Consider the following 25,875-nt stretch of genomic DNA (forward strand, 5'->3'; position numbering starts at 1 on the left):
GGCAGGGAGGACGGCGTTGCGAACAGGATTAAAGTGTGGGAGGGGCCCTTTCCCCACGCGCTGGAGGGGGACGGGGATTTGACAAGCAAGACGGACTCCGTACTCCCACACCAAGTTGTATTAATTCCACAGAGAGGGGAGGAGAGCAGCGTGTCGAAAGGAGAGCTGATAGGGAGGGGGGGAGAGTGAGTGAGGATGGGACATTAGGGCGCATGGGCCGAGGAGCTCAGTGTTGATGGGCAAGGGCAGAGTGCGCACGCAGAGGTAGGGTTAGGATTTGGGGCACGTGTAGGATGTGACCCATTCATCTTCGCTGATAATGCAAAACTTTTGTTTTTTTACAAGAAAAATGCCATGCATAGCCTTCCAAGGATAATTTTCACACTACTCTCCTCATCCCGGAGAACAATGTGAATCTGTGTTTTGAGGATTAGTGCAAATATGTGATTTTTCCCTTTTTGAATTCACTGATACTTCACAAGGACCTGTAAAACACATGTCTTGCACCAAGAGCTATTCCACTCTGGGTTTTTAACCTTTTCTAGTCAACACCCTCAGGCTTTCTTGAAACATTTGCTGTGCAACAAGAACTCGACTGTGGGTAACTTTGTCAGAATAGGATAGTTCAAGTCCTTGGACCCACCTAGTGATGATTGAATTCTGTCCAACATAAGACCAGTGTTGCAAAAGTTATGGTGACTAGTGCTAATTTGTCCATTTTTGACCTATTTTGAGAACTAGGATCTTGAATGGTCGCATGCATACCTTACCCAGACATGACCCCTGTTTTAGATAGCCCTCCACTTGCTTCACACCAACCTCATGATGAATAGTGAAAGTTATGGGGATTAGTGAGAATCTGTAATTTTTACATTTTGACCCATTTGGAGTTTAACTAGTCTCCTTATTTAAAATGGCTCGTCTCCTACGTGGCTAAGGTAGAGATTTGCTCTACGTGTAGATGCTGAGCTAAAATAATAGCACATTAATAGATTGGCTCTCTTCAGGCCAAAATTCATAAGTTTCCTGCTGCCAAACTGCTTGTATAGGTGCATCCTCTCTGCCCCCTCTCACCCTGCCAGATGCCTATGCACAATGGTCAAAGCACAAGCATCTACCTAGAGCTACATGCCCATGGAAATCAATGCAAAGGTGTGCATGTAAAAGGACTGCATTTTCTTTTAAAGACTCCTTTGGAATGCTGGAAGAAATTGGTTATCCACAAGGCGACATAATAGGCTTGTGGAGGTATGGAAACCTTATGAATTGGGGCAAGCTAATCCATGTTTGTGTCCATGGTCCATCTTAAGGCTTAAGCTGCTGCATAGTAAATCTGCAAAGGGTAAATCTCATCAATGGGCAAGCCAATGAGGAAAAATCAGCAATGGTGACGCTGATGGAGGGAAAATTCAGCATTATATCAAGGTTGAAAATGCTTAAAAGAGAGTAAATTTCAACAAGGGAATCATATTTAATTAACATCATGAAAATTAAACACACACAGACAATTAGGATGCGGAGGAGACCAGAGACTTCTTGAGAAACCCCATCGATAATAGGCACACCACTTTGTTTTCTCGACAGTCTTAAGCACATATAACAAAGAAACTTCAGGCACCAAGTAAGCCTTTTATATGGTCCAAGGCCACAATGTCCAGCATCTACACAAATGATGTTTGTTGATACATTTAGGTTCTCACCACCAAAGGCATGAGAATAAAATCACCAATGCCAGATGGATCACGCTTTGGAACAAAGCAAAAGCCTCTAGAACCATATCTCCAGCCATATGAGTTCAAGACAATCCAGTTGTCTCTTGTGTATCCAGCAAGAACAACGCAATGTTGGAGGTTTGGGCTGTACCGGCCCCTATAGACCCCATCTCCATCCAAACCTTCGGCTGCCAGCCCACACTTGACGCCCGTGATGACCGGAGACCTAGTGAGATAGTCTTCGATGGCTTGTTGGGGCACATCATCATCTCTCAAGATTGAGTCGATGTGTAGCAGCCTTGGCTTCATCCGTTTGTCGTCAAGGAAGATATCTGTACAAGGCCTATCACCATCGGGCTTGTATGCCACATATTCCCTTGCCGTGCACACTCCATTCTCCTCCACAAACTTAAGGCAATCAAAAGGATCGCCACCACTACACCCTTTTCCTTTATGGAAACCGAGGAGCTCTTCCATCCTCGTCCAAATTCTTGTTGGCAACTTTGGACACCCTCTTTCACAGTGGTCCAACACATATTGAACTGACAAAGCTTCCGGTTTTCCCCCTTTTGCAATCTTATGTACTGCAGCAACACAAGCCAAGCTCGCAGCGACCCAACAACTTCCACATGTGCCTTGGTTAAAAACAGGCTGCGGAAAAACATCTTGTCCCCTCCAATCTACCACTTGATGATGTGGTAATGGCGGATCAACTGAAGTGCCTTTGGTACCATATGAAGTTTTGCCCGAAGAGAGAAGTCGTTTTTTGCAAAAAAATTGGCCAATTCTCTTTCCTCAGTTTCAGTCCTTTGCAATCCTTCATGACCTAGTAGAGCACAAAAGTTATCCAAACATTAGAAGCACTTTGCTTGCTCGTATTGAAGCCCATAAAAACGGCACATTAGGTTATCAAATGCACCACAAAATTCCGGAAGACAATTAAGCCTAGGTGTCAGACAACCACATGTACATGTACGCTTTGTATGCAGAAAAATAATGTAGTAAAAATGTGCTAACAACAACTTGAAACCTTACTGTCTCATCTGTATGTGTTGATCCTTGAAGACGAAGTTTTCCAGAAGTAGAGGGAGCAAATGCATTAATCCCACCTCTAGAAATATTTTTTCTTTGCCAATAAGCTGATCCTGGTTTGTTGCCAAGCCGAACTTGATAGACCTGGTGATTAGAGTGTGTGTGTGTGTGTGTAAGGGAGAGGGATAGAGGCAGTCTGGCAGAGTTGAATTGAAGAAATGTTGAATACCTTTGGAGGTAAATGGTTTGACAGCAAAGCATTTGTTCATCATAATATGAACTGTGTTTTTGCGTTGCAAGAGAACAAGCAGTCAGCAACCTGTTTCTCTCAAAAAGTAAAAGCTTTTCAATCGAAGTGCAACACACATGCTACCGGGTTAACTTTTTCGCTAAGCTCAACAAATCGCTCTGCCCCCTTGACCCTGTCCATTTCACTTGCACTTGGTTCACGCCCATTGAGAATCGGAGCCTGTATAAAACTCAAAGTGAGCTGATCTCCTTCCTAATGCTTGAACATAATGAGCGTACAAGTTGGGTGTGCCAATGGCCATGTTTAAGTAACAACCTCGAAGTATTGTCGAAATGTAGCTGCATCGCCAAGAATCCCTGGATTTGTAAAATTGACCATTGCAAAAAATTCTTCCATATCATTCTGTACACAGTTTATAGTTAGTGTACATGTACTGATTCAATCTCCTTGAGAAGATAAAAGCCAAAATTCACCTGCATGGGTGTACCAGATAACAGCACACGTCTTTGACATTGAAGACCCGCTAAAGCCTGCTTCAAAAGTTGCAATAAGATACCAGCAGGGGATTGTAGGGTGATTAAGAAAGTCTACACTTAATTTTGAGAAAACTTTGGTAAGTTATACTGAACATAATAAATCTGATACTTTGTTGGTGCATGTCTGATCGTTCTTCAGTCTGTGAGCTTCATCAAATACAAGCAAATCGCAACTGCCTACCTGTTGCAGCTTCTTTGCATGCATTCTGAAAGTTTCATATGATAAAATTAACACCTACATAGACAATATTAGACAGATTTGAATGTTTTTTTACCAAGCAAGTAAATTGCAGCTGGTATTGCAGTTTCCTTCTCAATATGACACTAATAGGTAAGTCAACAAATTACTGAAAAAGCACACAAAATTTCGGCTAGTTGCATAGAAACTGTGTAAAGCTAAAAATTTTCATGTCATTGTCAAAAACGAAAACTCTTACTTTCTCAAGTTCAAGCTAGTATCATCAACCTTTATGGAAACCCTTCCAAGCCAGGCAGGAGTCACACTTTTTGGTCACCGGCATATGGCTCCCAGGGGAACCAGGGTGGAGTATGCATCTCAGTCAGTGAGCAGCTTCTATCCGAGGTTGTGGATTCTGGCACTCTGGTTCAGGGTGGAGCACAGTGGATCATCCTTCGGGTTGGGGAAGACCGCATTGGCTTCCTCAACTTCTACGTCCCTAATGGGGCGACCGGGAGAGCTGAGTTCTGGAGCACCATTAGGCAGTCCCTTCCCATGGCAGACCATTGGTGCCTAGGGGGGGATTGCAACATGCTGGAGGATGCAGAGGACAGGATGGGGGGCAGCCAGGAGACCATTCATGGGCCGGAGCTCGCTGCCTGGGAGGAGCTAGTGCTGCAGGTGAGAGGTCAGGATCCGTGGACTCTCTCGGAGTTTGGCAGGATGCAGGGGAGTTTATCTTTCTCGCGCTCGGATAGACGGGCCACAGGAGTTAACCTTTCCCGCATCGACAGGTTTTACATTGATGAGTGGGCTTGCGATAGAGGTGGCACTGTGGGTATACTTGCAGGCTCTTCTTTTTCAGACCACTTTCCAGTGCTTCTCCAGATCGAGGACCCTACAAGAGGAGAGCGAGGCCAGAGCGTCCGGATTCCAGATTGTCTCATAAAGGAGCCCGAGATTGCGACCAGAGTTGAGCAGGTCTGGCGGGAGCTTCAGTTCAAGAGAGGATCGGCAGACAGCGATCTTGACAGGGGTTTGCAGGAGATCAGTAGGATGCTCAGACAAGCTGCCCTGGACCGTCTGGAGGCTTTCAGAGAGCAGGAGAGGAGCTTGCGGAGGAGTCTAGCTTCCCTTCAGAGACTTCAGGAGAGGGATCCTACGAGCCCTTGGATTTCAAAGCAGATGGAGTCAACTCGCACAGAGATCAGATCCATCGAGGAGAGGAGGGTGGAGTTCCGATTCCATGCTCGGGCATCTTTTTGGACACAGGCTGGAGACAGAGTGACTCGGGATTTCTTTGAGGTGACAGGGCCTCGCTTCAGACGAGAGGGTCTCAAGCGTCTTCGGCAGGCTGATGGCCAGGTAGTGGTGGATCCCCCCAGGGTTCGGGCGATCGCCACAGATTTTTACAAGGATCTGCTCTCTGTTAAGCCAGCAGATGACAGGGTGAGAGAGGCTCGGGAGGCAGTTTGGAGCTTCACGAGACCGGTTGTGCCGGCCCATTTGCAGCACTCCCTTCTCTCCCCCTTCTCGGATGCGGAACTGGAGGCGGCTCTTCAGGCACTTCCTCGAGGCAAATGCCCAGGAGAGGACGGTCTCTCAGTGGCTTTCTTCCAGAGGTATTGGGGTCTCTTGCATAGGGGTTTCACATTGGCATTCCAAGAGATCATGGAGTCGGGAGACATGCCGGACAGCATGGCAGAGGGGTTGATTCACTTGATCCCCAAAGAGGGAGGAGACAGACTGGAGATTAGACAGTGGAGACCGATCACCTTGCTAGGCACGGCCTACAAGGTCCTAGCTAAGGCGATCAGCAGGCGGCTTCAGCCTCACCTTCCGGACATCATCCACTCCACGCAGACAGGCTTCATCCAGGATAGGAGCATCCTCGATAACATCTTCTCTTTCTGGGAGGCTACGGCTTTGGCTAGATTTCGGCAGGAGGATCTGGCAGTGCTCCTTCTCGACTTCGAGAAGGCATATGATCGGGTGGACTGGGCCTTCTTGGAAGGCACTATGGAGAGGATGGGCTTCCCCCCTTAGTGGATCCGTGGGGTCTCTGCACTCTACACATCGGCTCATAGCCAGGTGCTGATACAGGGCGTGTGCGGAGAGAGGTTCCAGCTCTCGCGCTCGGTGCGGCAGGGGTGCCCCTTGGCACCCTTTCTTTTTCTTTTTGTGGCGGAGGCCATGAGCACTTTCTTGATGGCACAGGATACAGGTTTGCGGGGCCTCCAGCTCCCCATCCGCACCTCGGAGGAGCTCCTAGACTCGGAGTTTGCGGATGACACTGCTGTCTATCTTCAGGGAGGGGAGGAGAACCTCCGCCGCTTCGCCTCAGCCATGGACAGGTTTTGCAGAGCTTCGGGCGCTTTGATCAACTGGCACAAGTCGTGTGGGTTGTGGGTCAGTTCTGTGCCCCCCCGACTTGGAGGCCAGTTGATGGGTTTCAGTGGCTGGCCCCCGGCACTACAGTGCGCTATTTGGGATGCTATGTGGGCATTGACACATCTCCGGAGCAGCAGATAGCCCCCCTTTCTGAGCATTCGGAAGAAGCTTCTGTATTGGAGTACCGCTCGTTTATCTCTCTCTGGCTGGCTGAGTGGTTGTGGCCAACCAGGTTCTGCTTGCTACCATGTGGTACATCACTTCTTGCTGGGCCTTCTCTCAGGCGTGCATTGGCCAGGTGCAGAGGCTCATCAGGAACTTTCTTTGGTCCGGTGGCGACGGGCGGCCCGCCAGGGCCAAGGTGGCATGGGCTGTGATCACTCAGCCGAGGGAGAGAGGCGGCCTGGGCATAGTTGATCTTATTTGTCAGAGCCGAGCTTTGCTTGGCAAGTTGGTGGTTCGTGGCCTCCTACCAGGCGCTGAGCCGTGGAAGGAGTTTCTTGTTTCCAGGATTCTCAGCCGCACCTCTTCTCTTAGCGGCCCCTGGACCCCCAGCATCAGGTGGATCTTTACAGAGCAGCGATCCAGAGGAGTGGGCCTTGGTTTTGAGGAGCGTTTTGCAGCTAGCCTTCTGAGGGCCTTGGAGCATCTGAGGCCGTCACTCTTCCTCCAGACTCCCTCGGGCACCGATGAGGAGCGCCTGAGGCAGCCATTGATCTGGAACCCCTTGATCCGACTTCCCAGTGGTCATATGGTTGGATCGCGATCTCATGTGTCGTGGGGCCCGTTGAGCTCCGGCCCAGCCTAGTCCTTAGACAACTGGATATGTTTTCAGCAGCTGCCTCTAGAGGTTCAGGAGAGGAGACTCAGCGGGATGAGGGGCAGAGAGTTGATGAGGCAGGACATTGAAGCGGCCATCCCCCGGGAGTGGCGGACTCCAGTACAGGACCCTCCACCTCCACAGTGGATGGGCGTCTTTACTCGGCATGAGATCCTTCTAGCGGTCTGCGGCTCAGCAGAGAGAGTCGCCCCACTCACCTTCGAGGTGGGAGAGGGAGGCCAGCTTCAGAGGACCCGACTGGATTTGGATGAGTTCCAGGGTTGTATCTTTCAGAGGGTGCGGGTGGTCGGCTTTCATCAGAGACAATGGCATGTAGACCCCTCACCGGCCTCGATAGGGGAGGACTATTCTTGGAGATTATGGGCTTGGGACAGCAGGCCTCTTATTCGCCTTCAGTGGGATCCAGGCGAGTGGCTTTGGCGAGATCCCTATTCAGCCCCTACCAACCCAGGCACCCCCTTTTTTCAGTACACAGTGAGGCTGGGGCGGCGGATCCAGAGGCACAAGATAGAGGGCACCCCGGCGGCGGCCGAGCATTGGCGGCGACAGGGGCTCTCCCCCGCCTTCCTTAGGGACTTCTGGCAGCGCCTTTGGGACAGCTTCCGGCCCCGGAAGGTGACGCTTTTTCTCTGGCTTACAGCGCATAGAGGACTGGCTGGGGGGGGCTTGGCTAGCTTTTGGCAGACACCCAGCGTCCTGCCCTCGGTGCGGCCATGCACAGGAGTCGCAGCGGCACTGCTTATGGGATTGCCCACAGGCACAGCAGGTCTGGCAGCGCGCTCTCAGGATGGTTTTTGCAGGCTCGCCAGGTGAGATGATGGTGACGTGGGGTGCGGTGTCTTGGGCCACGGACAGCGGCCCGTCCCCTGGATACGAGGACGTCCCTGGCAGTGTGACCATCCAGGTCTCTAACAGGGCGATGGCGGTGGTTCCGACGCCAGACTTCTCTTCGGCAGTCTCCCAGGAGGGGGACGGGCACAGATGGGAGATGATCAACAGCATGACGGCTTGGCACATATGGAGAGCCCGATATGCAGGGAGGCCATAGACCGCCAGGTGATTCCACCGGCGGAGGTCATACAAGCTCTCTGGGTGGACATCATTCACACCTTGAGAGGACACTGGGGGAAACTTCAGGGCGACTCGGATCGCATGAGAGATCGCCGCAAGGCGTTCCTCCGCACTTGGCAGCCTGGCCCTTTCCTCACCGCGAGGGGCGAGGATGTCACTTGGCACTACAGGCCTCCAGTTTGGCTCTTCTCACCTCCCGCATGTACTACTAGGTAGCCCCCCCCCAGAGAGCGGCCAGCCACCACGAGGGTGGAGCTCCGGTGTTCACTGTATATATTATCCCTCCTTGTGAGGTGAGCTTTGTAGCCTTATGGCGTCTTCTCATTAACTAATAGAAGGATCGTTTTTCCCAAAAAAAAAAAAAAAAGAAAGAAAGAAAGAAAGAAAGAAAGAGTTAGGGTTTCAGTGTTACCTCAAAAGAGCAGTAACATTCCAGGACTCCCTTTGGTGATCTCCTTCATTCTCTTCGTTTGCTTGACACCGCTCATTGAAGCCATGTACTTGAAAACAGCCAACGCCATGGCTATGTCTTTTCCAAGAAGGACACAGGTACCCGCCCTCTCCGTCCTTCACACTTGCACACCATTGCAAGCTTTCCTCTTCTGAAACGCCACAGATGGACGCTCCCTACAAGCGCTCGACTTCTGCTCTTAAAGCCTGTAAAGGAAAGCCAAGCTCTGAGCTCTCTCTCTCTCTCCAAATCTTTGAAAAGTGTCTCAAATTATCTCAAATTCTAAATCATTTTCACTAAACGGCTTTGTTGTGAGTAACAAATTAATACGTGGCGAGTAGCACGGGTTCGGGGGTTATGCCCTCCCAATTTTTTATTAAATTGTATTTATTAATTTGTTTTGGGTGGGGGGGCTTGGAAACAAAAAATTGAAGGGTGAAAAAAAAAGGGGGGGCGCCTCTTTTTTTTTGGGTACTTTTTCCCCCTCTCTCTCTCGTTCTGTCTGCGCAACCCCTGCGTTGCAATCTCTGATTTGTTTCCCCTCTCTCTCTCTCCTCACTTAGTCTCTTCTCTCTCTCCCTCTTCTTTTACCCTGATCTCTCTCTCTCTCTCTCTCTGCTAAGAGGCACCAGGATACATAATGAGCTACAGAAAAGGGGTTCAGTTAACAAGAATTACTCAGATGCTTTAGTTAACTATGTATGCAAAGTGTGGTGAGCTTCAGAAAGCAAAAGCGTGAGAGAAAGAGAGAGAGATTAGGGTTTCTCTCTCTCTCTCTCTCTCTCTCTCAGATCTGCTGCTGCACTACAGGTGGCCGGTGCAATGTATGCAAAGTGTGGTGAGCTTCAGAAAGCACGAGCATTACTTGACATGTATAACAGCAGCTATATTACATTAATAGTAGCAGGCTATGCTTGAAAAGGAAAGTGCCAGAAGGCTCTAGACTGTTTCGAACAAATGCAGTGAAAGGGTATCCTTCCAAATGAAGTGACATATGCTTGCATCTTCAAAGCCTGTGCTGCGATTGGAGCCATTGGCAGGGGCTGTGGCGAGAATGCTAGGCAGGGGCTGCCAGAGAGAGGGAGCGGGCTACTCGGGGTGCAGGTCCATTGAGAAGGTGAAGAAAGCAGGGTACAGAGAGAGAGAAAGCTAGAGGAGAGAGAGAGAGAGAGAGAGAAAGCTAGAGAGAGAGAGAGAGAGACCACCATTTCTCCCATTATGCATCTTGGGTGAGTAGCGTGGCCCCGCGGGTTCGGGGGTTCACTTTAGCCTATAACTTGTTCAAGTTGGGGAAAATCCTTCTGAATTTCTTGTGAGAGGGAAATAAAACCCTTTCAAAATTTATAAATTTTAGTTATATTTTTTAAGTTTACATAAAAAAATACCCCTCAAAAATGGCAATTTCCTTCTCATTTAGGAGTGAAAAGGATATACTTCCTTTTCCCTAAAATTGTTTTCCCGAACCCTGTGCAGCAGCAACAACAGCGCGGGTGTATTACAAGGACTATGTGTTTTTTGAATCAGGTATGCAACATTGATTGTTTGCTTGCTTTTTCTCTGTTTGTTTCTTGTCTTGTACACAGTTATTTTTATTCGAGTTAATAGAGGGTGAACCCATTCATAAGGAGTTGTTGTGCCTGTTGAGCACAGTACCGAACCGTCCTCAAAGAGTACTTCCTTGAAGAGTCGTTCCATGAAGAGTACTTCAAAGAGTAGTTCTTTAAAGAGTTCAAGGTCTTCCCCAAAGGTGGTTCGATCAACCACAAAGAGGTCATCCTCAATTAGTCCAGGCCTATCCCCAAAGATTAAAAGGTCTTCCCCTTTGGCTCCACGTTCCATCCTGAGGAGCGCCTCACCAAAGAGTCCAAAGCCACCCCAAAAAGTAAAAAGTCTACCTTACAGGCAACTAAAAAGCCAACACAAGCACTCCCAACATTGGTTGTGCCAGCTCCAACACAATCTAAACCATCACTAAGCAAGTTAGGAGGTGAAGACGATGGCATACCCTTATCCCATTTTGCAAAGACTAAGAAGTCTAGTGCCAAACAGAAACTTAATTTTAGTGGTACGTCAACTAAGTCTGCACATTTATGTACCGAGAGTGTCCAATTTTTTTTGTAGCCTTTGGGCGATTTGGATTTTTAATGAATTTCATTTCTATTCACCAAGCCTACTCCACTCTTGGAGCATGGTGGTTGTTTGTGTATGTCGGCTATCGTCTTTATTAATTCATTTTTCACTACAATGCCATGTGCTAGACCTAAATCGAGTGACTTTTTCTTCTTCTATCTGTAATGTAGAGAACATAGTTGTCATATGGTACGTGTATGGTACGGTACGATACGATACGGTACAATGTATTTACCGTACTTTATAATTCATATCATACGGTACGATAAATACGATGTGTTTTTCTAAGTACTAAAAAAACACTTGGTGAGATAAACCATTAAAAACAAGCACAAACTATCATGTAGAAATCGATGCGCTGCGCACGATAGAATGAGAGAAATCTCTAGAGCTGTGACTGAAACTCAACACTCATCTTTGTATGAATGTACACTCCTATGTGTGTGAATGTGTGTGTGGGGGGGAGCAATGAGCATACATTGATACCAAGTTCTACACCCACTATTGGACACGATATTATGCATGATGTCATACAGTCATAGTATCTACTCGCTAGTCATACAATCATAGTATCTTCTTTCTAGTTCATACTATGCATGATGGCGATTGGGGGAGGTTGGTGCTAATAGTTATAGTCTTGTAGATGACTGCCATAATTTTATAGGGCACGTTCCTCGACTCTTCTACTAGTTCTGTACAGTTCAACAAATAGAACCTGCAGCAGCAGCCAAATTTATTATATGAATTTGGGCATGTTCCTGGACTCTTCTAGGAACTTACATTTGAGCAAATAAAATCAGCATACCACAAAAAAGTACCTGTATGTATGATTTCGTACGACACCGTACCATACGAGTACGTTCGTGCGCCATACAAAAACAACTATGGTAGAGAATGTGGGAGATTTAGTGTCCGATCAGGTGCATACCACAGATGTCATCATTGCAACTGCTGTAGGTGCTAAAGTGGAGAAGGAAGATGTTACGACAAATTCTCATGGTGCAGCTCATAGGCCAGATGCAATATCTGATCATATTTTTGGAGATAATGTGAAAAATGAAACATTGACATTGACCATGTAGTAGATGTGCCCGTAACTATTATGTCCTCACTGAGTGTGCCCATTCCTGTCATCTACATGCCCTTACCCTCATATGTAGAACTTTTTTGCTTACTGCGCCTCTTGTGGCATCATGTAACTTTTTGAAAATTTATAATGAAAAAGGTCTTTTTGGAGTAAATATAAGTGTGCAATAGTCCAGTATATTTTGTTTGTCTTTTATGATTTCTTCATTCGATACCTGTGTTGTGTTGCAGGTGAAGAGAAATACGTTTTAATTGCCCTGCATGATTTAAATTTTTCCATTGAATGGAAAAAGCTACAAAAAGGCAAATCGCCAAGGCCAGGCAGCTTAAAAGAGAAAAATTTGAGATTGAGAGGCGCCTGCACCGCTACTGTGTACGCGTCTATCAAATATGGGTGTACTTGAATTTTGTTCATCCCTCTGAGGAGGTTATTATTAGTGAGTGGTATCCTCTAGCTGACCCAATATGGGTGCCAAAGCTTCTGGCAGACGATAAGTGGGCTCTCATACTTGATTTGAATGGCCTACTGGTTTGTGTTGTAGAGGGTTAGTATGGCGAACAGCCTCCTGCATATGCAAAGAAAATGGTAACGTACAATATCAATGTTGAGCGAACATTGTTTTGTCACAAAGACAGCCACAGATTTTTGGATTGGTGCCTCCAATATTTCTATGTTTTTATATGGAGCACCAGCATGCAGCGTAAAGTGAATGGAATACTAGATATTGTATTCAAAGAGTAGCAGTCAAGGCTAGCAGGTGTTTTTACACAGTACCATTGCAATGGCTAGCCTTGGAAGATTATGAATAAGCGTGTGTTCTTCAAGAACATGAAGCTCTTTTGGATGCACATTCCGGATTTCGGGCCCAAAAACACTATTATCATTGATGATAGTTGATACAAAGTGTACTAGAACAATGAAGGAACTTGGCTTATTACTCCCAAGTTAGAGCATCAGACTGTTGAGCAGCGACAACAATTCCTGGGAGGCACTTTGACTGACTGGCTATTTCTATGGTTGCAATCAAAGGATCATGTAGCATATACAGCTGAAAACATGTTTGATACCGGCCCTGACTTATTTTATGATGCAGTCATCGGCAAGGTGCAATTAGATACAAGACAAAAGGATGAAGCCACGTTGAGGGCAGCGATCCGTCAGCAACAAAGGGAGGCTGACCTAGAAGCTAAAAGGCATGAGAGGGAAAGGCTGGACAGGGAAAGATTAGAGAAGAAGATGCAGAAAGAAGAGGCTAAGCAGAAGCAGGAACCAGTGAAGCATAAATACGTGCACCGTGGGCACGGCAAATAGGCTTGGCAGTAGAATGTCCTTCCTATGTATTTTTTTATGATGTAACTTTATGGAGTTAGCAGCAGCCAGCAGACTTTTTGTAAAATTCAAAACTATCTAAAGTCATTTGATATTGTGATGTCATGATGGGATCACCTTTTCAATGTCCAAAACTGTTCTGACTTTCATTTAAGATGTTAAGAATCAACTTTTGTACTATTCGATTCTTTTGTGACCAAAACGGGGTTCTTATGTGTTGTGTCACCCTACACTTACAAGGCATGTGGGACATACCTATTCTAGTGTTGGCATACTCTGTATTCTTATAAACATTCTAAGAATGCAATTCTAGCATATTGAGTGTGTTGGTGAACACTTGAGTAAGCTAATTAGCATAAACAATATGCTAGTTAGCATACCCTGGTATGCTAGATTGCAGACCTGATATTCTGTGCTGGTTTAGAGTCTGATTAAGCTAGTTAGCATACATAGTATGCTAGTTAGCACCACTAGAGCATACCCAATATACTTATAGGCATAACTATTATACTAACTAGCATACCAAGAGTTAGCATAATCAGTATGGTAGTTAGGATACAAGGTATGCTTGTAAATTGACTTGCCAACAAAGTTGAGAACTTGAATATGCTAAGGCTGGTTTCTTGAACATGGCTGTAAAGATATATTTAACCAGCATACAAGGTAGTTATCATGATTGGCTACGATAAACGCCATAGCCATATACACACACAAGAGACACAAAACTGACATTGTGAGAGAACTGCATTACCTGTAGCAAAAAGTATATTGAAAATCCTTAGGTTACAGCTTAAAAACTGAAGGGCATGCTAATATAGATTGCTTCATAGCTTTCTGAGGTGATTGTGTACAGTTGCCTTCTCTTTGGGATGTGCTGCATAGGTATTTTGATACATCATACTAGATGCGAAAGTAGGTTGAAGAATCTGGATTTACCGCAAATGTGTCGCCAACACATAACTGGGAATGCTAACTAGCATACACACTGTGTTAAACAACATACTCATTATGCTAGCTATCATACTAGAAATGCTAACTAGCAAACATATGTGTTAACTAGCATGTTAACCAGCATACCCAGTATGCTAGTTAGAATACAGGGAATGCTAACTAGCATACATATTGTGTTAACCAACATACTCATTATGCTAGTTAGCATACTATAAATGCTAACTAGCAGACAGATTGTGTTAACAAGCATACAGTGTGTTAACTAGCATACCTAGTGTACTAGTTAGCTAGGTATGCTAGTTAGCATACTGGGAATGCTTACTAGCATACACATTGTGTTAAACATCATACTCATTATGCTAGTTAGCATACTAGTAATGCTAACTAGCAGACACAGTGTGTTAACCAGCATACCTAGTATGCTGGTTACTATACTGTGAATGCTAATAAGTAGCATACATACTGTGTTACACAGCATACTCATTATGCTAGTTAGCACACTAGAAATGTTAACTAGCATACACATTATGTTTAACAACATACTCATTATGCTAGCTAGCATATTAGAAGTGCTAACTAGCAGACACATTGTGTTTACCAGCATACTAGGTATGCTAACTAGCCTACTCAGTGCAAACTAGCATATGAGGTATGCTAAACTGAATAGCATGTGTGCTAACTAGGTATGTTAATTAGCATGGTGGGTATGCTAAGTAGCATACAAAGTGTGTACAAGCATACCTAGCATGGTAAAGTTCTATCATACACAGTGTGTTAACAAGCATCCTCTGTGTACTAACTAGTATGCTAACAAGCATACTAGGTATGCACTAACTAGCATAGACTGTGTGCTGACTTGCTCATATAGTATGCTGACCTAGTCACACAGTATGCTGACCAGCATGCACAGTATGCACTAACTAGCATAGACTGTGTGCTGACCTACTCACACAGTATGCTGACCAGCATGCACAGTGTGGATATCATTATTAGACGATAGAACAGTATGGTAGTTATCAGACTATATAAATTATGATGCACTAGAGATGTAATGCATGGAATACCAAAGTTATGGCATATCAATTGGATTGATCACCTGAGACTCATCCAGGAGGTGCACAGGGTGTTTTATGTAGCAGACAAAAATTAATTATTCTAACTCTATGTTTAACTCTAAAGAGAGCTAAATATCACTAAAAATTACATATTCTAATGTATTTTTTGATGCAATAGAAGTAAACAAAGCCTAATACACTCTATATGCAAGCCTTAGGAACATTAAAAACCACATTAATAACAATAAAAACAATGATTTAAGCTAAAATTAAGCAAAAGCCATTCTTTACAAAACAAAAAAGAGAGCTATTTCTCATAAAATCACACATCACCATCAAAACCACATCTTTTTCATGGTAAGCCACTAATCAAGACACTGGGCAATGAATAATTCGTAGATTAGAGGAAAACGATAGAAAAAGCCAAGGTATGATTCTCCAGTAGCCAACAAAAATGTTATGGCTCACCCAAACCCCCCTTGAAACACATCCAACAAGAGATTACCTCATGAACCGCAACTTTCATGAGGATCTTTCCAATGGCCAAGCTCGTAACCCTTGAGGTCTCCAAGCTTTACAACTCTTTGAGAAGAAATTTCACCGCGCCTCCTGCGAGTGTTATCACACCGCCACATTGCACTACGTGTACTCGTCCCATTTTCCTCCCCATGCTCTTCCAACAAACATCCTTCTTGTTGGGGGATACGCGAGTCTCCTCTCTCCAAAATGTGTACACCAATTCCTTAATTTCGTCTGTGTGATAGGGCTATGACGGTGTTGCTTGTGACATGCAGCCAATGAAAGCAATCCACCATTGTTGGGGGATACGCGAGTCTCCTCTCTCCAAAATGTGTACACCAATTCCTTAATTTCGTATGTGATAGGGCTATGATGGTGTTGCTTGTGACATGCAGCCAATGAAAGCAATCCACCATTGATATCAGGCTTCATCCGTGATTTCGCTTTGAACAAGGAGCGATGGCCAACACTGCATTCTTAAAAAACAACTCTTCGTTAGAACCTGGCTGCTTGACAGTAGCCAATGTGTTGTGGACATTGGAGATGACTGAGCTCTATACAACAACCTCCTCCACTAAAGAATGATCATGGATTGCCTGAACAACCGGATATTCAGCAACTAGATTCCAGATCTCCCGTTTCACTTCTGTACCAAAACCTTCTATCCTACTCTTGAAAGCTATTACAATCTCGGAGGAGATTTTCTTTTTCTCCTCATCATTGAGGGCATGATGTCCTCGCTCACCCTGCATCTATTTCTGCCCCCTCTGTTTTCTCTTTCTTTCTCTCCCATATTTCCTGATCACAGAAAGAGCTGGATCTTGGGAGTTATGATTCATCACCTGTAATGGCTCCCTTCTGCAAGTTTCTCTTGAGGAATGCAAACATACATAAAACATTAATTACTTAAAATCACTTAAATGTCATATATGCCTGCATCATAAGTTAACATTAGCAATTTACTTACCAACATTGAACACGTCTGCATATCCAACATTGGAGCTAGTGGAAATGTTGTTGTCTGGTTCTTCATAGCTCTATGGAGATGGGAGGAGAAGGGAAAACACAGATAGGAGGGCAGGTTAGTGCCAGCTAGAGAGAGAGAGAGAGAGAGAGAGAGAGAGCTCAGCTTGGACAGCGCAGTCGCGGTTCAGAATGCCTGCTAGATGCACAGAGAGAGGAGCTCAGCGTGCCTGCTGCGAGAGAGACTGCGAGTTTGAGAGAGAGAGAGTATAGGAGCTCAGCATGCCTGTGAGTTTGAGAGAGAGAGAGAGAGAGAGAGAGAGAGAGAGAGAGACCGCCGTCCATGACCCCACGACTCCAGTAACTGAAAAAGAGGCCTCATTTGATCGGATAATAATTTTTTATGGACATTTTAAATTGAAAATGGACATTGTCCTGGGTTATCAACATATGCTAAAGCACTACTACCTAGCATTGTCTTGGACATTATTTTCAGTGCCATGTTAGCATGCTTACACCCCTAAGCTAAGAAGTAATACCTTAGCATTCACCTAGGTCTCTCACACCTAAGAGAGCTTAATAGTAAAACATCATGGACTCAAGAGAGACACATTTAAGATGGATCCCCAACTTGGGCTAGAAGGTAATGAATATCCCCCTCCCCTTGCTCTCATTACATAGAAAGTAAGGCTCATCCCATATGCCACATGTCAAACATAGGTGAGTCCTCTCAATTACAACCAATAGGGAGTGGGCAAGCTCCCATCCCCTCAACACCATTAACTTTTGCGCATAAAAGAGTGGAAACTGTGTGTCTATATGCACAAACATAATGAGATACAAGGGTGAATCTAGGTGGTTATTAATAGCTTGAGCTTGAAAGTAAAAGCTATGTAGCGATGCACAAGCTTCTCCACTTCCCTATCTCACTTTCATCAAGTTTGATTACAAAATTTGCCACCCCTTTTGCTTTGACATGTGAGAGATTGTAGAACTTTATCATTACCTTTTGCATAGTCTCAAGGTCAAAGAAGACATTGTTATAGTCATCATATGACATATCCCTCTTCTTTCCTTGATATGTGCTTTGGTGCATTGGCTCCCTCACCGTCTTCATTATGTGTTCATTAATATGTTGTCAGTCTCTCCTTACATGCAGTGGCTGAGGGAGTATACTACCCATGAGTTTATTTTGCATCATCTTCCCTCGCATAGCCTTGTAATGTTATGAGTATACCTAAAGACTCATTCCTACATCATCCATAGTTTTTTGTACCTCCTCTGATGCAAGTACATTTTCCCTCAAGAAATTCTGAACACATTTTCTCCTGAATTTTTTAAAAGTTTTCTCCTCCAAGAAACCTCATGTGGCTAATACAGGTACAACATCGCTAGAACACTATGCCACAACATGTAAGTCTCTGTTTCTCTTGTTTTTATTGAAGATAAGACCTACAAAAAATTGAATCTTACATAAGAGACAACAAAACGAAGGAATGAAAATAGTTATGTAAGCTATATGTTAAAGAAAAGGACACTCCACCTTGCTGCTTGGATTCTTTTGATGCAACCTTCGCTTCCACACTTTAAACTCTCTATATTTTTTAGTGTTATCTCCCTCATGGGAATACCTAGCAATGTTCACCTTGTTTTTACCCTAGCTAGTCATTTTTGAAGATTATCAATCCTATTGGAGCTCTCTTTAAGCTCCTCCCTTAGTTGAGTGACCTCTCCACGCTATTGCACATTGTTAGCGGATCGCCACGAGCGACGGATGTCTAATAGCATAGCTATACACACTAACATACTCAATGTCAATGCAAGGAAGCAACCTGATTAGTGCACGGAGGCTATGTAGAGTGTCAATCTATGGCATACACACACACACACACACACACACTAGCAATGGAAGAATCTAGCTCTCTAATATACTAATCACACACTAATCAGGACTTTTGTTGATTGTGTCTTGAAGTACACAAATGTAAACTTTATTGTACCTTGTTGATGAAACCTTCTTGATGAAAAAGATTGATCAAACTTGTTTCCACCGAATTTGTGTGAGGCTTGAATGGAAGGTTGTTCTACCTTGTCGAAGAATGTGAAAAATTATAGCCTCTTAGAAGGTTTCCGTCTACTGCTTGATAGCAATTACATACCCCTTTGGCAAAGTATCTCATCCACAATTTGATTCGTCTTGAATTGGGCTTGGATCAAAGATAGGACTGATGGTCATGAAGAAATTTGATGGTTCCATCAGAGTTGATACATCCTTTATAGGTTCAAGGATTGCTTCTTCTTTAGTGAACTTAGGAGAACCTTGTTTAGGGACCCATCTTTGACCTCTATTTGATGTTGGTTTTGAAGAGGTTTGGGGTTCTTTTGCAGCACGCTGTTCCTTTGGGACCCACTTGTATTCTTGCTTGATAGTTATGGCTTGATTTAAGTGAGTACCTTGTGCATCCTTTGGTACCAGGCTCTGTCTTCTTGCCTGTATTTGTGATATGGTAGCCGCGTAGCTTGGTTTGTGAAATAAAGTAGCTTGTATTGGCCTCCATTGCCATGTAGTTTTTGGTGCTTGAGGCTTATCTGCATTGGTTAGATCACTTTTTGTTCTGGTTTTTGCCAAGGCTTTAGTAGCCAAAGTTGTGATTGTCCTTCATAATAGCCCTGCACTGTGAGGAGATCTTGGGGAATAATCCACTCTTTGTAGGCTTTAGAATTTCTTCTTCTTGCTTGAATTTGCACTAAGTTGCTGCTTACATTAGTAGTCATTTGAGCTAGCCTTTCCTTGGGGAGCCAAGTCTTCCCAATGGTGTTATATATTGTATTTTGGTCACTAGTGTTCCTTCTTTGTCGTCTTTGCTTTGAGGTTTTATGTTTCTTCCTTGCACCTTGAGTGGGCTGCCTTCTTCTTTGATGTATGAAAGGAACTTTGTACATCATAAACTCTGGTTATGCCTTCTTCTTTGATGTATAAAAGGAACTTTGTACATCGTAAACTCTGGTTTTGGTAACCAAAGTGACCGATTGCCTTGGAAGTAACCCTATGCTTCCAAAGACTTATGAGTAGATAGCCATCCACTTGATGCCTAACTTGTAGTCACATGGCGCTCTACCCAGCTATGTGTATCTCCCTCACTTAATTTGTGTACCTGTACCATATGTTTTGGCACAAAAGCTTGGTGTTTTCTCCTTTGTTGAGCTCTTGCTGAGGGGTATTTTGGTTGATACACCTTTTGTGTCCCCTTTGTTGATGAAGAGAAAGTGTGCTCCTTAGTGAGCTGATTTGGACGATAGTCATTGATTGCTGTTGAGGTTGAGGTCTCTGGTGTTGATGAAGAGAAAGTGTGCTCCTTAGTGAGCTGATTTGGACGATAGTCGTTGATTGCTGTTGAGGTTGAGGTCTTTGGTGTTGGTGAAGGTGATTCTTCCTTGGATTTTCCTTTATCCATGTATGTGGTAGTTGTTTTTGTAGGTCTCTTTGGTAGAGATTTTATGTCCTCTGGGGATGTTGTTGGTACACCCTCATAAAGCTATACAACTACCACCATATTTTTTTCTACATTGAAGAACTTCATGTGCCGAAAGGTCCACCCTATTGTACAATTCCGTTTTGCCATCCATGCTCGACTGAGAACTATTTCTTTGTGTAGATTCCCACGAGCCATGACAAAAAACTTTCCTACCTCGGGGTGATCTTCTATCTCCCAGGAGATTTCAATGACTCCTAAGCAGTCACCAAATACATGTGCAGATTTTTGTACATACTACAAACTTGGTTGTTGGATTGAGATTAGGCTTACCTAGCAAACACCAAGTTTGATGAGACATCATATTTTTCTCTGCACTCATGTCAATGAGAGCTAACCTTTTCAGTTGAGATCCATCTTTGTGTTGTATCCTCATGGCAATCCTCGTCCTCACAGGGGGAACATATGAATCTCCTTGTTCACTTGTTGCATGTGCTGCCTTTGGCAGTTTGGTTGGTGCTGGCTCCTGTGGAGTTTGTGGCTTGAAGCTTGATGAAGTAGCACCTTCTTCCTCTTCTAGGTTTATCTTCAGATTTGGCATTGGTTGCATAGGTCTTTGCGGGATTGGTTGTGGTTGCTCTCGACTCCTTGATGATTCTGCACTTGCTGGTGAGCTAGCACTTGATTCCTTTTGTAAATCATTCTTTAATGTTGACCCATTGTTTGCAAGTTCTTTTTTGCTTTGGGATTCTTCTTTATTTAGTGCAGGCTCTCCACCATTGCTGAAATGGTGAATGTGACACCATGTGCTTGATTGATTAGCTTCCTTCTTTGAAGGTACAGGTTCACTTGGCTTGGATGTAAGTGGAAGCTTGGCTTGCACACTAAGGCTATCTTCTTGTATATGAGCACTCGGCACTTGTTTCGACACCTCTTGAGACTTCTGTAGATTGATAGATACCTTTGCTAATTGTCTCACCAAAACAAGATCTTTTTGTAGGTGTTTTGGAGTCATGACATAGAATTGTCCTTCCAAAGGCTGTGAATTTATGTAAATGGATGAATGAACCATTCCTAGGCACTCCTCTGATGATTTACCACAAGCTTGAATGGTCTTCTCAGCCTTATCTAAGGTTGGTTGCCCGGAGAGTACCCATGTTGAGTAGGACATGAAGGTCTTATCTACCTCAAGGTCTACTAGAGCTAAACTTGGTAGTTTAACACCAGATTTACCCACATTATCAAATTTGATCCATTTAGAGGTAGTGGTCTTACTTGTTGGTATGTTGGTTGTAGCACGAGTCTGCATTTATGGTCTTGATATTTCTATGTCCTTCTTTGCCATGTCTGCTTTTTGATCCACTGGGGTTTCTTTGTTATGTGTGGTAGCCTCTTCTCCATTCATACCTTCTATGCCATCCTTGACTATTTGTCCCTCTCTTGCATCTTGATGACATCTTGTCTTGGAGTTTGCTTGTGGACTCTGCTCTTGCATAGTTGTCAATTGCATCAAGGTGTCTCTCATGTGATCTAGCTTTGCATTGTCGACTTGGAGCTCCATTACTTGAGACTTCAAGAGATTTGTTGTGCTTTGTGGTAGGATCTGTCTCTTTTGAGGTGATCTTGGTGGGGATTTTGATGATTCCTTGGGAGATGATTGTGTTGATGGTGCAGGAGACTTCTTCTGCTGAGCATCTGCAGCTATTAAGCCTTCTTTGGCACTTCCAAGTGGCATCTTTTTGCTTGGCGTAAGCATCGGGCAGTCCTTTAGGAGGTGGGCTATTCCATAACCTGTGCATTTGCGGCTCTGCTGAAATTTCTCATCCTTGAGTGTATCATTCGGTGGTCCATGATATGGCTGATACTCATTACCATCTATATCTCTGTATGCATATGTGAGGTCCTTCACATGTAGATACTTGAAGACTCTTGGTTTGTCAGGCTTCTTTCCTTGAGGGGAGGGGAAAATAGCAATTGGAATTGGCCTCCTTGATTGTCTTCATACAAGCATTGAATGCTTGATACGGTGGTTACTGACTTCAGCTGGAAGCCTCCTTCTATCCTGTATTCTGACAGAGGCTTCATTGGAACGTACTGGCTTTGCAGACTTGTAGAATGTACTGCCGCCTGGGTCATATGTGGTGTTGAAACTTGCTCCCTCACTTCACTGAATTTAGGTTTGTACCCCTCTTGTGCATGCTTTGGTGATGATTTCCCAAGGGGTTTCGTGGGGCAGAGAAAATGAAAGTGGGGGCTCCCCCCTTCCCAAGCAGTTCTCCAGGTGGAAGTCGCTGAGTCTCGCCGCGCCTGATGACTCCATGCTTGTTGTGAATAGATATTGCATGTTTGTGTTCAGTAACGGTGGCAAACTAGGCTTGAGGTGCTCACTGTGTGGTTTTATGTATGCATTAGGAGTGATCCCATGTGCTTTTGGTGTGCCTATGTGAGCCTCATTTGGCAAGTGTTGTGTCCTCTCTAGTGAGTGATTTGATGCTGATGCATGGTGTGAACTGATGCACTCTATTACTGATGCTTGCCTTGGCATATTAGTGCTTTGATTGTAATTTTGTGCATTGATGGGTGGTTGTGTAAGATCTTGCAAATGTGGTGCTCTCTCAATCATACTTTGTGAAAGGGGTGATTGTGGTGTGGCACCATTGTTAGCGGCTAATTGCATATCCCTATGTGATGCACTAGTGGTTGAGGGGGCTACATGTCCCTGATGAGTGTAGTGTATGTTAGGGGTAGAGTTAGAGATACTTACAAGCTGTATAGCTCTTCCATTGTTGGGTGATTGATGATAGTAGCTTGAGCCTTCAATTGTTGGTACCCCTGGACCATGAGGGAGCATTCTTTGTTCTTGCATAGGCAGCTCTTGGTTGTTCATTACCTGGCCTTCACACTTCACTGAATCTTTTATAACTTGCATGGGTTGTGAAGTTATCATGGGATCAAAGCCTGGTGGGTGGCTTAGAGTCGGCTTTAAAGCTTGTTGGGCATTGACACTCTTGGCGAATTGAATATTGCCTAGTGTTGGGTAAATGGCCTTCTGTGGTGGCCGGCCGCCCATTGACTACTAACATTATATGTATTCTTTTACACTCATTATGAATACAACCCGTGCTAACCCTATCCTGTGTGTGCTTCTCCTTCCTTGCACTCCATAGCTTGCTCGCCCACGTCGTGGCCGCGCTCCCGCACCCTTCATTCTGGTATCAGAGCCGCACTTAGTGTTCCCGACATCTCCCGTGCGTGACCGCATTCTATGGTGAGGAGATAAGCTTACTGTGTGAGAAGAAATTGAAAAACGTTTTTGCATAGAGTGGAGATTTGAAATCGTTTTTCATTGTTTAGCTATAGGAGAGTGATTAGCTAGCTTCTGGGTGATAGTGGGTAGCAGAAGAAGTGCTTCTTTGCTTCATACACACACACACACACACACACACATACACAAAAACGTTTTTGTGCAGGAGAGCCTTCTGTGCAAATTTGTGAGCAAGAGAGAGAGAGAGTGTGTGTTTATCAGGTATCTAGCATGCTTGCTTTGCAGGAGAGTGAGAGAAATGAGCCATTTCTTCATCTACACACACGCACACACATTTTTGTGCAGGCAACAGAAAAGCCATTAATTTGTTTTTAATTAATTATTAATTAATTAGTTAAGAGCCCGTTCCCACGGCATCTCCTCCCGGCTTCGTTTTCGAGCTCACGGCTACTCCGAACGAGCATTTTCTTCACCGATTCGCCCACATTGAGCCTCGACATCGCGTCTACGAGCTTCAAGTACGTCATCGGCTTCTCGACCACGTTCCGTTCATCGGCCCTGTTCGTGAGCTACCTCGCTCTCGGGCACATCGTCTTCGTCCAGGTACGACCCACATCGGGTCTCGGCTACACATACTCTTGTTTTCTGCTCTTACAAGTTGCAGGACGAGCTTAGCCATACGACGGCTACGCTCTATTTTGGCATACACAGAGCAGATTTATGTATGTTATATTGTGGGTCCATTGGTTGTGAGTCACGCTAGCGGACGTGACCGCCGCTGCGGTCTTTCAGGTTCTCTGGACACTCAGGATGTATGACATTGTGGTTAGCTCTCAGTCAGCTGCATAGCTTATTTTGTGAGTGACGTGAGGTTTTCTAGCTGGGGGATACCCATGTCCGGGATCCTTTTGGTGATATAGGTGGAAGTCCCTCAAGCATCCCATTCGGCATCATAGGATGTATTGGACTGTGGATAGTCTGTGGATTGCATCTTCTGCTCGCTTACGCCGTTGAGGCATTGTTGTCACTTATGCGTAGTGGTTTGACCACTTTCAGAGACAGATCAGTTCTCTTGTGATCGTCGCTCGCAGACAGTTTGTCAGTGCAGTGGGAGATTAGCCTTTTGAGCTATTTTGGGTTTGGTTTTGTGGTTTTTGAGCCGTTTTACAGGGGAAACTCTGTCGGATTTTTCCTAGAGTTCAGTAGTGCTATACGCACATGGCTCTATTGCTTGTTAGCACACTTGTTTTGGGTTTTTACAGCCATTTTAATGCCGAAATACTATCGAAATTCTACCAGATTTTGGTCCAATTTATGCCATAGTTGCAGTTTACTCTCTACATCATTTTAGCAGTCAGTTTTGGTCACTTTTGCTTGGGCTTACAGTGCCATCGTACAAAGGATACTCTGCCAGATTTCTCTTGGAGGTTTCACGCTTTGTCTAGCTCTTATGGCGTCGTCTACGAAGGACAGCAATGTTTTCGACATCAAAAAGTTTGATGGTTCGAACTTCGCGCTATGGAAAGAGCAGATTCAAGATATCCTTGTACAGAAGAAGCAAAAGGCTCATATTGTTTTTGCTACTAGACAAGCAGCTTTAACTGAACACTTTCAGATTAATGATTTTGAATGGACCGAGCTTGATGCTATGGCAAGATCGACGATTCGCCTACACCTTGCTGAGTCAGTTTATTTCACAGTGCTTGACTGTGCTACAACGCATGCTACATGGTTGAAATTGTGCAATACTTATGAGCAAAACACTCCCAGTAACAAAGTGTTCCTTATGCGTAAGCTCTTCAATCTCAGGATGAAAGAGAATGGCAATGTTGCACACCGTATCAATGACTTCGAGTCCACGTTTGCTCACATGCGTGCTCAGCGTATGAACCTTGATGATGAGTTGAAAGCTATCTTTTTGCTTTGCTCATTACCAGCTTCATGGGATACATTTTGCACGGCAGTTAGCAATTCTGCACCCAATGGGAATCTTGTGTACAATATCACTGGAGCTCTTCTCAGTGAGGAATCAAGACGCAAGACGATGGGTAGCTCGCATCATGGTGAAGCTCACTATGTGCAGAAAGAGGGCAAACAAAGACGAGGTCGTAGTAAGCAGCGTGATTCTGACAAGGATGGCAAGAGAGATGGTCAATCTCGTGGTCGTTCTCAGTCTCGTGGCAAAAAGGACATTCGGTGTCATTTCTGTGACAAGTATGGTCACTTGAAGAAGGATTGCTATGCATGGAAAAGAGAGAAGGCAAAATGCAAAGAAAAAGTCAGTGGCAGTGCTCATGTTCATGCGTTAGAGGATAAGCCAAAGAGTTCCGTGAAGATTGAAGAAATCAATGTTGTTACTCATGACAATTATTCACAAGACATTCTTGTGCTTAATCAATCGTCAGAGACATTTTATGATGCCCAAGAAAGTTTATGCCTTGAGAGTAATATTTCAGCAGAGATTCTTGTCAGTGGTGAGGTTTCACATGCCTGGATCTTGGACTCTAGTGCGTCTCTTCATGTAACTCTGCATAGAGAATGGTTCTCTCATTATGAGGAGACAGGTGGCATAGTCACTTTGGGAGATTCTTATGCATGTGATATTGTTGGCATTGGTGACATTCCTATGGTGCTTTCCAAT

The 25,875-nt window shown here is 44.6% G+C and overlaps 2 protein-coding genes across 2 annotated transcripts; both read right to left on the reverse strand.

Annotated features, from left to right (window-relative positions):
* Window positions 1-1,688: 1,688 nt before the first annotated feature.
* On the reverse strand, window positions 1,689-2,189 carry LOC147629320 (oryzain beta chain-like). Its single transcript, XM_086812894.1, has one exon. It carries the CDS (start codon window positions 2,187-2,189, stop codon window positions 1,689-1,691), a length of 501 nt encoding a protein of 166 aa, XP_086669020.1.
* A 250-nt stretch (window positions 2,190-2,439) lies between these two features.
* On the reverse strand, window positions 2,440-10,301 carry LOC147629321 (DNA repair and recombination protein RAD54-like). The gene is made up of 5 exons (XM_086812895.1): window positions 10,116-10,301; window positions 3,640-3,765; window positions 3,468-3,524; window positions 3,310-3,396; window positions 2,440-3,213 (listed from the first exon to the last, which is right to left on the reverse strand). Exons 1-5 carry the CDS (start codon window positions 10,299-10,301, stop codon window positions 3,091-3,093), a joined length of 579 nt encoding a protein of 192 aa, XP_086669021.1. The 3' UTR covers window positions 2,440-3,090.
* Between the last annotated feature and the right edge of the window lie 15,574 nt (window positions 10,302-25,875).

Source organism: Cibotium barometz, chromosome 18 (assembly GCF_041138505.1).
Source record: "Cibotium barometz isolate CiBa-2024 chromosome 18, ASM4113850v1, whole genome shotgun sequence".
In the NCBI taxonomy this organism is placed as follows: Eukaryota; Viridiplantae; Streptophyta; class Polypodiopsida; order Cyatheales; family Cibotiaceae; genus Cibotium; species Cibotium barometz.